The sequence below is a fragment of the Melanerpes formicivorus genome, unplaced genomic scaffold, assembly GCF_026170545.1.
Source record: "Melanerpes formicivorus ecotype bairdi unplaced genomic scaffold, bMelFor1.0.p_v2 SCAF_3, whole genome shotgun sequence".
In the NCBI taxonomy this organism is placed as follows: domain Eukaryota; kingdom Metazoa; phylum Chordata; class Aves; order Piciformes; family Picidae; genus Melanerpes; species Melanerpes formicivorus.
This window is the reverse complement of record NW_027142355.1, coordinates 35225471-35238048: the sequence shown is the minus strand read 5'-3', so window position 1 is coordinate 35238048 and position 12578 is coordinate 35225471. Positions and strand designations below refer to the sequence as shown.

General features: G+C 46.5%; 1 protein-coding gene across 1 annotated transcript in view; it reads left to right on the top strand.

The window, feature by feature from the left end:
* The first annotated feature begins 213 nt into the window (after window positions 1-213).
* The window catches only part of SLC38A1 (solute carrier family 38 member 1), a 48848-nt gene continuing 36483 nt past the window's right edge, over window positions 214-12578 (top strand). The window contains exons 1-2 of the mRNA XM_068170344.1: window positions 214-555; window positions 10276-10488. Coding sequence (XP_068026445.1) covers window positions 10370-10488 — 119 coding nt within the window. The 5' untranslated portion in view covers window positions 214-555; window positions 10276-10369. The remainder of the gene's footprint in view (window positions 556-10275; window positions 10489-12578) is intronic.

The window sequence follows — 12578 nt, the reverse complement described above, 5'->3', positions numbered from 1 at the left end:
GTGGAGGAGGGGGGTACCGGGGAGCGAGGGCATATTGGGGAGCGGCGGAGAGGAGGAGGAGGAGGGGTGGCGTGCTGGGGAGAGGAGGGTACCTGGATGTGGACGGGCGCTGGGGAGTAGGGGTGCCCGGGGAGCAGAGGGGTGCCGGGGAGGGGGGCCAGCCCAGGAGCAGGGGGTGCCCAGGCAGGCCCGCGGGTGCCCTGCCCGGGACCACGTGCGGCAGGATGGCAGAGGGTGGGCGGTGCCACGGGGGCTCCGCGTTCCGCAGCACCTGGAGGCGCGGCCCCGGCCGCGGCGGCGCGCCTTGCGCGCTCCCGCCAGCCCGCCCACCTCCACATGCACACATCCGCGGCAAGAGGAGGAGCGGCATCTTCATCGCCTTCTTCGTTCCGCCAATTTCATTTCCCCCCATCCTCACCTCTTTTTCTTTTTTTTTTTTTTCCCTAAATATTTCATTTTCTATCATCACTGTAATCATTTGTCGGGGTGCTGCGGCTGGCTCCCGCTGGAGAGAGTGGATTATTCCCTGGGGGATCCCCACAGCTCCTGGGGAAGGTAGGCAGCAGCTGATGCAATCGGGAGGGGGGGACGGGGACAGGGACGAGGCTCCCCGCGCAGCCTTTGTCTCCGCGCCGCAGCCGCGCAGCGCGAGCAGCAACCCGCCGCCCGCCGCGCTTTGTCTATGTCGTGTGCGCACCCTCCCGCCGCCAAACGTGCCTCTTGACCCTGGGCGCGGAGGATTTCAAACCCTAGAAATGCGCGCTGCGAGCCGGGGAGGGGACGGCTGAGCCCGGCGACGTCGCTGCGGCGGGGCTGGAGGGGACGGGAGAGGGAGCGAGCTGGCCATGCGGCATCTGCCCGCGGCTGGGGCGCGCTGCGGGGCGGCGGCGGGGCTGGCTGCCGAGATGCTGCCCTAGCGAGCCGCTGCGGCATGCGTTCAGAAACCCCCTAAAATGGCAGTCGGCCGCTACGAGCTTTCGCTGGCAGCACCAACAAACCCCACCACCAAGTCGTCGGCCCCCGGCCCCCCGAAAAAAAAAACTGACCCCCCAAAAAACATCCGTTTGAGACCCTAGAAGCGTGACGGCGGGAGCTGCGCGGCTGGGCCGCCTGTGCCGCAGCCCCCGCAAGACCCTGGCCGCGGGTTCAGCCCTGCCTTGCTGGGAAACGTTCTTGCCTTTCGCTTAAGTCCAGCGCTGCCATAGGGGCAGAGGAAGTTTTGCGGTATTCGGAAAATGCAGGCTGGGCCCACGGCGCGCACGCGTGTGCGTGTGTGTTTGGCCGTAAATACATAGTAACAGCTAAGCTGCTGGCTCGTAGTGGGCCGAAGGCGAGAACAAAAAGAGCCAGGTTCAAAGGCCTGGGTGTGCATTTGCTCACGTGTGTGTACGAGTCCAACTTGCTTCTATGGTAGAAGGTTTGTTCCATTGTTTTGCAGAGTTTACAGTGCAACCTGTAGCTAGGATGTGTCTTTCTCCTTGTGCAAGAGGAGACGAGGAGGTGTGTAAACCCGTGCTCTGTCTGTGTGACGTTAGGACTGAAATAAGCCCCGTGTGTGGCAGCTGGTTTTATGGAAAGCAAAGCTATAGTCTGCTTGGGCCACCAGCTGAGCCCGCCACATTTCCTTAGGCTATTCAGTGTCCAGCGGACTGCTTTGGGGCATTTCCACTAACCTCTCTTCCGAATGGTAGTAACCTTCGCGTTGTGGTGCTTCGTTTACCATATGTCTGTTTGGGTTTTACGTGTGCTTGAAAGGCGAAATAAAACAACATGGAGCAGCCGCGGCTGCGAAAGTAAAATATTAGCAAAAGATCTTTATTAATGGATAAAATCCATTCTGGAAGGGGAAAAAAAAAAGACAAGACATTGTGAGTCTAACCATCTTAGAAGTAAAAATAGCTACAGGAGGAGAAAGAGCCTTCTATCCTTCATTTGCCCCCAAAGTACCAACTTTGTTTATAAAGCATCTAAAATGCTGTTAGATCTATCTAAAATCTATCTGTTGCTGAAGGATACAGAGTATCAGTACCCACCCTTCCAGGCTAGGAACCCCTGCTGAAGCTGACTGGCAAAACTTGTCAGAAATGTAGGGATTGCCATGTCGGTGAGCAGAGGCCTTCTGCTATGGCTCCATGGAAATTCACTGACTATAACGGGATCAGCTTCACTCTCGTACTGAATGACTCCTATTTGACTTTGCCTTTTTGGATTTTATTTATTTATTTTTTTTTTTTCCCATTTTAAGAGGCACCATAGGGAGAGCACTTCACTGAAGCACATTGCAGCATCCTCTGGCTTGTCATTTGAGACTATTTATGCTTTAGTTTGGACCAACTGGGTTCTCCAACCTGGGTGAGGACAGGGGACGTGTTGGCAGCCAGCGCCATACTCCCCATGCCCCTGAGTAGAGGATAATCTCTGAGTTGTTCGAGGCTTTCTGCAGACAACTGTACAACATGGAGGATCAATTGTCCTTCATGTCCAAGTCGTGCTTTTTACAAGGGTTTTAAAGCATGGGAAGGTAGGCAAGGCTCTCAGCTGGGCTGCTTGTGGGCTGCTCATCCTGGATCTCCGTCTTACATTTCATTGGGCTTTCCTGGTTTAGGGTGTTTGCCTTTACCAAAGGAAGAGTGATGACTGAGCAGAAATGGGACTCTCTTTCCTCCCATGCTGCCCCCAGCCTCCCCTGCTTTTTTCTTCTCCAGTTTGCTCATTTCTGTAGAAATAGGCTTAGCACACAGTGTGACAATAACTACCACTTTCAAAAGTTTGTATTGTGAAGGTAAATGAAATGTTGCAGGGATATTTAAATATTGTAAGCCTGAATTCTATTTCCTTTCTGATAAGTTTGGTTTTGGTTTTTTTTGCTGTGACCTTAATCCAATCCAAGAAGTTTGAGTGGCCACCCTTGGGAAAACTGGCAGCTGGTTGAAAACTCATGTTGAAAGTGTTTCACAGCCCTTTTGCAGTTAGCTTGCATAATGTTTGTGCAAGTTTATCAGGCAAATATCACTGAGAGTCTCTTAACAGTAAGGAAAATTGAAGCAAAGAAATTGTAACCTGGGGCAGGAGAAAGTGAGCTACATATGAACTTCTGCAAAGAGATCTTCCTTTGTAGTGCGAATTTTATTTCAAAGAAGAATTTCAGAGCTGCTGTTTAGCCCCTACAAACACATCTGGACAGTCCATTTTGTTGCTCTTGCTCTTAAAGCCCCACTTGTACAGTGCTTCCACTTTTTATGGAAGACAAAGAGTTCATTTATTGGTAGCGGTGTGCTCTGGGACCTCTTCAGCAAAACTGAGACTGTTGAGAGGATTTCACAGAGAAATATAATTAGGAAAAAATGTGACTGTATTCCTTTGCCAAATGCTTTTCCTAAATTGACTGGGAAGGGCCTCAAAACAAAAATGTAGTTAAACCCATTCTCCTTTATGGCTCATCTTTAAGTGTTTTGCCTAAAGTAATGAATCACTGGGTGAATCAGGCTGGGAATTTATGATTTCTTATTTGCCTGCCTTTGATCAGCTGAGTAGCCCGTCGAGACTTAATTTGGGACTGTCTTCCCTTTTTTTTTATGGCAGCGTGGAAGAGCAGTGTGGGGAGCAACAGGGCAGAGCAGGAACATTTTCCTGTTGCAGCACAAGGTCATGAAGTACCAGGATAAAGGTTGAGAATCCACATTTGTGTTAATTGTTTCTTTTTTTTAATAGCATCCTGACTTTTTATAGCATTTTCTGACCTTTCTTCTTGAGTCTTTGGCTACTTGTTTGTTTCCTCCTCCACCTTCTCTTTTAACTGTTTCCATCCCTTGCACCATGGGGCTGTGTTGCAAGAGAAGGAACTTGGAAATAAAAGGTGATGGCTTGCAGCCATCAAGCAAACAGCTGCAGCAGCTGTAAGGCCTTAGGGCCACTGCATTACTCTCAGACTGGTGGTATTGCTTGTGGGCAGGACAGGCTTGTGCCAGCACCTCCATGGTTCTCTGTGGCAGCCTAGAACCTGCTGAGGCTGGGCCGTCGGTGGGACCAGAGTGAGCTCTCTTCTGGCTCTCCCGTGGCTGCAGCCTGCTGCAGAAGGGCAGTACCAAGAAGCTGGAGGCAATGACATTTCTAGCACTGCAGATGTTTACTCAGTGGATGTGAGTCAGTCTTTAATTTCCAAGCTCTTTGTTATCTCCATGGCTCTTCTCTAATCTCTCCGTTTTGTCCTTCCTGTAGAGGAGGAGTAAATCAGGAGCTTTATGTTCCACAAGTCAGGTGTCACTGATGCTGAACAAAAAGGAGATAGCTGCTTCCCCGCCTCCCAACGTGATACTGTTACGTATGAAGCCTATTATTGGGGTTTGTCATTTAAGTGAATAGTCCGTACACAGAGTTTCAGGGTCAGTGTTTCATTATTTATATCCGTGGTGGCTTGCTGGTCATATTGTCCTTATTTGAAAGAACTTTCAAAAGTGTGAGCTAAGAAAGATGTATCACATCTCAGGCTCTGCAGGAATAAAATCAGCTAGTGTGAAACTCAAGCGCTGGATTCTGATGACTCTTAACCGACGAAGAGGAGCTCTTGGCAAAACTCCCTTTGACGAGAAAGTTGAGTCATATTTCAGCTTTTAAGCAAATTATCTTGAATTCCACAGTTAAACTTGCTTAGCATGGCTTGGGTATTTGCCATCCCCAAGACCATTTGACTGCAGGAAGCATGCAATGAGCAGAACGCCTGGTGAGCGTGCAAGGGCATGTGACAAAAGCCATACCCAGGGATGGGCAAGATGGTGTCCAACTGAACCACTTACCCAAACACCTCCTGCGTGTTTGGTCCACTTTGGGGCAGCTGTGTGTCTTAGATGGCACTTTTCTAATGATGTCATTTGCAGGATATGGGGGATAAAAAAAGGGCCTGTAAATGAAGCCATCACCACCAGGAGTGATGATGTCACTGTTAGAAACACCGCTTCTAGCAAAGTGTTCGCTGATATTACACCTCTTCCAGATCCTGTCCAGCAAGGCCTCGTGCTTGAGCCAGCAGAAGAAATAAAGTTAGATTGCCTGAATTATCACATTTATTTGTTTTCAAATACAAACTTTTTAAACCTATTACTGTTCCTGTGGAATTTTAACAGAAAAGAAAACTGGAGTTGCAGGGATTTTAATTGTTGGCTGGGGTTTTTTTGTGATGGTTTGTTTTGTTGGGTTTTTGGGTTGGTTGGGGGGTTTTGTTTGGTTGGGGTTTTGGGAGGGATTTTTTTTGGTTGGTTTTTTTCATTTGTTTGTTTAATGTTTCAGAGGGCAATAGAGATAATAACTCCAGTTCTTGAAATATATTTTGATGGCTCATGAAGGTCTTGGTGTCCCTGAGAAAAATAAACTCATTTTATCTTCTTGTGTCATCTCATAGTCCTCCTTCTGAAGTCTGTGACCAGTTGTAATCTTTCTTATGTTCTGCAAGGAACACATGATGAATAAACTATCCAAGGCGTGGATTGGGATGTTTAAAGAGAAAGACAACCTTCCAGGCCAGAACAGTGCTGTTTCTACTAAATGGAGGAGCTGGATCAGCTACCAAACACAGACCTTTGAGGTTCATTTAGAAAGGGTCATTAGCTCTTTTTGGTTTTCTCTGGAGGTGATTCTTGCTTCAGGAAGGAGCTTTTGCTCATTGGAGTAGAAAAGTTTGATGTAAGAGCAAAATTCTCACTTCTTCTTTACTATGTATGTGTCTGGAGAGAGAGCTTTGATGACAATTCTCTGGAAGTTTTCATTTTTTTTTGAGAGATTTAAGGCTGGGCAGAGTAGCAGGCACGGTGACTGGAAGTGATTGGTATTGCTACAATTGCTCTTCAGATTATTATTTACTGCCTTTCAGTGTGAATTAGAAATAAAGCTCAGTCTGGGAACTTCTGCCAACACAGTATTTTTGTTTGCATTTATTTAATGGCATTTCTTGAATTTAAAGGCCTTAAAGTACAAATATCATCATACTGCTTCCGATATAGATCAGCTAGTTGAAGCCTTTTGTTTTTCCTTCCCACAGCATTAGTGTCACCTATACCTGAGGTGGCGACTTGCTTAGCTTGCCTATCACAGTATCATAGAACACAGAATAGAACATAGAATAAACCAGGTTGGAAGAGACCTTCAAGATCATCATGTCCAACCTATCATCCAACACCACCCAACCAACTAAACATGCAACCAAGCACCCTGTCAAGTCTCCTCCTGAACACCTCCAGCGATGGTGACTCCACCACCTCCCCAGGCAGCCCATTCCAATGGGCAATCACTCTCTCTGTGAAAAACTTCCTCCTGACCTCCAGCCTGAACCTCCCCTGGCGCAGCCTGAGACTGTGTCCTCTTGTTTTGGTGCTGGCTGCCTGGGAGAAGAGACCAACCTCTGCCTGTCTACAACCCCCCTTCAGGTAGTTGTAGGCAGCAATAAGGTCACCCCTGAGTCTCCTCTTCTCCAGGCTAAGCAGCCCCAGCTCCCTCAGCCCCTCCTCATAGGGCTTGTGTTCCAAGCCCCTCACTAACTTCATTGCCCTTCTCTGGACACGCTCCAGCAAGTCAACATCCTTCCTAAACTGAGGGGCCCAGAACTGGACACAGTACTCGAGGTGTGGCTTAACCAGTGCAGTGTACAGGGGCAGAATGACCTCCCTGCTCCTGCTGGCCACACTGTTCCTGATGCAGGCCAGGATGCCATTGGCCCTCCTGGCCGCCTGGGCACACTGCAGGCTCATGTTCAGCCTACCATCAACCAGCACCCCCAGGTCCCTCAAAGCTCCCTTGGGGGAAGAGATACTGCATTTGCAGTGAACAGCCTCATTGTGGCTGCAAACCTCTCTAGTGGGCTGGGGTGGATTGTCCTCCACCAGTACTAGGCTCTGCTATAGAGGCCAAGCGATGAGCCTGGAGCAGGCACTTGACTTGTAGGGAGCAAAGGTGGTTTGCATGAACCCTAACCTTTGGGGTTGTAGATTTTTATTTAAACTCTGTGATTTGTCACATCCATGAGTTAGAAATTTAAAATAGGTGGTTTAGGGGCGAAATTCATGGGACCACCTGTGCTCTGCTGACTGTGGAGGGTGCCTAGAGTGAATAGCAGTGACAAAGTGCTTGTTCTATATATATCTTAGGTAAAGTTACCCTTGCAAAAAATAATGCATTTCGCATAGTGGGTTTTTTTCCAGGTATCACACTTCTACCATCTTTTCCCTCTGAGTCTGCAAGCACTTGACAAACTGAGTGTTATTGTTGCTATTATTACCTTGATTTTACAGATGAAGGTGCTAAAGACAAGGTGGTTATTCTTTTCCAAAGATTTGTGATGTGTCCATGCTGTGACAGCTAAAGCTTCGCTCCCTACCCGCGCCAATGTCGCATCACCTTCTTTGTGTTTTGGTGCTCAGATAAGGTTTTTCTCCTACTTGGAAACACAGTGCATTATTTCACTCAACGTTATTTTTGTTTTGTTTTGGGGGTTTGTTGTTGGTTTGGGGATTTGTTTGTTTGTTTTAATAAGTCACATAACCTAGTAAAGAGCCCAAGGCAAGATTCAAAGCTTTTCGTGCCTGGTGTCATGATGCGTCAGGAGCAACTCATCTGCCTGAAACCTGGGATCTGCTGAAATGATTGATGATGCTTCTGCTGGCACTGCTTGCTCCAAGATTTAACTCCATCTTCATTCAGTCAGTTTTCTGTTGAACAAAAAAGGTTGTCACTTTTGCACAGCAAAGTTTCCTTGCAAATAAATCAGGAAGCTGTTTTCCTGCCAGTCTGGCCTTGCAGCATTTCAGCTACAGAGCAGCAGGACAGTGGAGCAGGAGCTGCACCAGTGAGCTGTGAAGTCTGCTCTCCAGCACACTGTTTACCTCACTGGAGTACTAATTTCAGCACCTGCTTTTGAAACACTTAATGGGAAATTTTATTAAGCACAGGCAGTGTCAAGGCAATTCTGAAAAATCCTCCTGGGGGGACCATGATGCAAAATGACACCCAGAGGGAAAGCTTCCTTTCTTGAATCTTAGACAAACATTTACATGGATTTTTAAATGCCAGGGGATACAGGTTTTGGTACATAGGTTGTCAGGTCTATTAAGAAATTGTTTATTTTAGGAGCTCATGGTCACAAGAAGCTTTAGGATTCAGCAGGCTCGGTCCTTGCCACCTCAGCAGCTGCTGTCTCCTGTGGCATTCTCCTTTTATAAAAAGATGGTGCCTCTCTTCCAAAATAGGTAGACTAATTTATCCCTGCAGCCTCTGGGAAGACTGTTCTAGAATGCCACTGCTAAAACCACCCTTTGCTTGCCAGTCTGCATTTATTTATCATCAGCCTGCATCCTTTTTTGTTTTCTTTTCTTCCTTGTGACAACATTTTAATACCCAAGTGGTTGCTCCCCCAGTATCTGTAGTGAAAATCTCTTCTGCAGAGGCATTGAAAAGGACCCAGCTCACAATCTCCTCAACACCATCCTCGTACCAGGCCCTGTCTGCTACCGTAACCATGTGCTTAGTTGCTCCTCGGGTAGAAAAGAGCAGATCCTACCCTGCTGCAAGCCTCAAGGCTCACCTTTTACCTTTGCACCTGAAATTTGAACAAGTTGGGCTCTTAAGGAAATGTTAAGAGCACACGTATAAACTTTAAAATTACATTTCTGAGAGAGTATTCACAGGAAAAAAACCTGCTCACTTGCACAGCTTTTCTCTGTATGGCATGGGGGTGTGGTGTAAATCAGAAGAATTTGGCCCTGAAAACTTAGTTCAGAATGGGCAGACGTCATAGCTGAACGAGTGAACTATGTCCTGCCTGACATAATGCCCTGCAAAAGCCAGGGATGCTCCTAATTCAAGAAAGCTGTTTGATAAGTTTGAGGTAGCCTGAGAACTTGAAAATATCCCCAACTTAATCTGGCAACTGAGCATTTGCCACATACCCCAGGGTGTATAACTATTTGGCAATACTGCAGGAAATTAATTCATAAAATGGGAATGGAGAGTTGCGGTGCAGGAGCTTGTTTGTGAGTAACATCCTGTTGCCTCGGCGTTGTGCTGCAGTTGTAGTTCAGCTGAGAGTGGCCAGACTCTGGAGAAGAGGAGACTCAGGGGTGACTTTATCACTCTCTACAACTACCTGAAGGGAGGTTGTAGACAGGCGGATGTTGGTCTCTTCTCCCAGGCAGCCAGTACCAGAACAAGAGGACACAGTCTCAGGCTGCACCAGGGGAGGTTCAGGTTGGATGTTAGGAGGAAGTTCTACACAGAGAGAGTGATTGCCCTTTGGAATGGGCTGCCCGGGGAGGTGGTGGAGTCGCCGTCATTGGAGGTGTTCAGGAGGAGACCTGATGGGGTGCTTGGTGCCATGGGTTAGCTGTTTAGGTGGGTTGGATTGGTTGATGGGTTGGATGTGATGATCTTGAAGGTCTCTTCCAACCTGGTTTGGTTTATTCTAAATAAAGGCTTATTCTAAATATCAGTCTTTCAATGGATTTGCATTGCTGATGAGGAAATATTGTCACTGTAGTAGACTGGTCTGATCTGCCTTTGGTGTTATTTTCTTGGTGCTTTTATGAAACACATCTATCAGAGGAGAGATCACCTGATCACCTAGATAATAACTGTTTGACACAAGATACACATTACTCTTTCTTCCTATGATACCTGAGCTTAGGGATTTGGCTTTGTCTGTTTCTGTTTGTTGTTCAGAATGCATTTAACCGTACACAAAGCATCCTCTGCACACTTCACCAAAAGAAAAAATCAACCACAATAAACCCCTTACATATTCATCCACCTGGAATACAGATAGTAGTAGTAGAGTACTGGCATAACTCCATCCCTCTGTTCTGTCCACTTAGCAACGGCACAGACACAGTAGATTTTACATTTTTAAGTAAGAATGGAGAATATACAGAAGATGAGCACTGAATATTGGAAACGGTCCTTGGACAAGCAAATTATTTTTGTCTTTAATTTGTAGATAGTTAATTTTTTTTTTCCTGAAACCAGTAAGATTGACTTTCTCTCTAGTATGAGTAGTGCTGTCAGAAGTTGTTTGTAGGACTGGGTAAATTTGTAAGGTTAGTGAAGCTGATCTCATTAAGGCAAATAAGGTGACTGCTGTTCTGCAGTGCATTTAGGCTATAATATGAGATCCTTCTAACAATACAAAATTAGTTGGTAAGGATGGTCCTTCCTGTCCAGGCTTCACTGGTTTCTTCTGGTGATATTACCTGCTGTTGGTGATACACATCTTGGTTTTTTTCTTTGTGTTTTATTTAGGTTGCTGACATTGGAGCTGCAGTTCACTCACCAGATACCACCCAAACACTAATATTTGGAGAAACCCTTGTGTAGGTACCATTTCTCACCCAGGATGCCTTTCAAAGCTGGATTAGAACTCACTGAATTGCAGAATATGACCGTCCCTGAAGATGATAACATCAGCAACGATTCAAATGATTTCACAGAGGTGGAAAATGGCCAAATAAATAGGTGAGTATTTTTCCACTGACGTTGCCTGTGCTAAGAAACACACTGTTTAGAAACAGCATTCTAATTTGCAGCGTGCGTCTTGAATTATTCATTATCAAGTCATGCTCCGTTTGAAGACGTAATTTGAATTTCATATGTGACATCTGTTGGGCATAGGCTGCAACAGCAGATAAAGCAAGCTGAGTGACAATTTATTCATCGTTTTGAATCCTTCAAATTAGTCTAATAAAAAGCACAAACATACAATGTAGCAAAAAGCCAACGTTTTGAAACGTCTGCTCGCGCACAGCACAGAAGTAATAATAATTAATGCAATTAAACCAACGGCCTAATTAGGGACAAATCTCTTTGCTGACCTTTGATCTCTGAGAGAACAACTTTTACCAGCCTGACCACCTCCATGCCATCTAGCCTCCTGGGAATTTACAGCTGGTGCAGTTGGCAGCAAATGTCCATGTTTGCAATTCAACGAGATAAAACCAGGCAGCAGCTGTGCCTCCCTGAGGCAGCGATGGCAAGATGGTAAAGCAGAGGCTTGTACCTAACTCATGTCAAGTTTTAAAAATTCATTTCTCAATATCAGTGAAAACCTTTAGGTTTAAATTATTAAGCTGTTGGGATTTCCTATGAGTCATTTCCACAGAGTGGGCTGCTCCACCTGACAGAGGTCCTTCAGGCTTTCCTACCAGCCTCCAACAGGTGCTGAGCTGTCCTGTTTACAGAACAGACCTGCTGACAGACCCTGTTTGGGTTCTGGGAACTGTAAAACAAGAAGCTGTTTTTCAATCAAACTTCCTGTTCAAATATTGCAAATCAAGGTGGAGCACTTCAGCCAGCCAGTGTCTGTATAGGGGTCTAGCACTTGTGCTGCTCTGAAGCCTTTGCTGGCATCATTCTGCTCCTTAACTGCTGGGCTGCCACCACCTGTGTTTATGGTCTTTTTCAAAAAACCTCTTCCCTTGCTCTTTTTCCTTTTGGAAGCACTTTCTCTGTCTACTTGGAGAAACTCTTTCTCGTGTAAGAACAAAATTAAGAGCTATGTTTTTCCTAAGTGAGGGTAGTATAGTATGGCTTTCATGGCTGTGCAGGTGGACAGGGAGCTTGGCAGCGGGAGTGGGAATAAGCATGTGGAATTGGCCATACCACACAAGTAGAAAAACTAGCCAGCTGTACCCTGGGACCGAGCAAGGGGCTCTGGTTTGTGGCATGGGCAAGCCCCCTCAGCAAGTGTGTCAGCCTGCTCGCCCCACCACCCACCCTGGGGAAGTCCTGGGGCTGGCGCCAGCTGCACCACGCAGTAGTGCGACCACAACGCAGCTGCACTGATGAAGATTAGAGCTGGTCAGGAATTTTCAATTCTCTGATGCAACTGCTTTGATAAAAAGTGCCAAAACAAAACACAAACCACTTCTATTAAAAAAAAAAAAAAAAAAGACAGAGCAAGACAAAAAAAAAAAACCTACTTTGCCAAACCATCCCAGTTCCAGTTTGGACTTGCTTACTTTCCTGCTGGTTTTCTTTGTAAGGCAAGGAGCTCGGGAGCTGACAGTGGTAACTTCACTCCCTGCTGAGGATTTATATCCTTGAGAGAGGGAGTGGCTGCACCAGGCCAGCTGCACCTCTCCAGCACCAAATTGTCTGGTGCCACCAGTAATTGTTACAAGCAAAAGAACACTGTTAGTGTTTTGTCTTTCAGTGGACAGTTATGGAGGGTGGGGAAGGAGGGTACTGCATGTACCTAATCCTCTGCAGTCTCTGTGGAGTTAGGGTGTAGTATGTGTGGCAAGGTCTGGGTTGCATCCAGGCTGCCTGCAAAGGTAAGAAGAAAAGTGGGGTGAGGAAAGGGCTTCAGAAACTCAGAGGTGTAAGTTTATTACTGTTCTAGCTCTTAAGGAAGGATAACATATTCCACAGATTTCCATTTCTTTCTGGATAACTTTTTTCCTCTTCAGAACATCATTTGGCTATAGGATGTAGCACAGTATAACCATATTCTCCCTCTGCTGGGGTGCTCATGGGGCAGCATAGTTTCATAGTTTCATTCAGCATGTATCCCACACATGAGTATCTTGGCTTATATAACCAGGTGC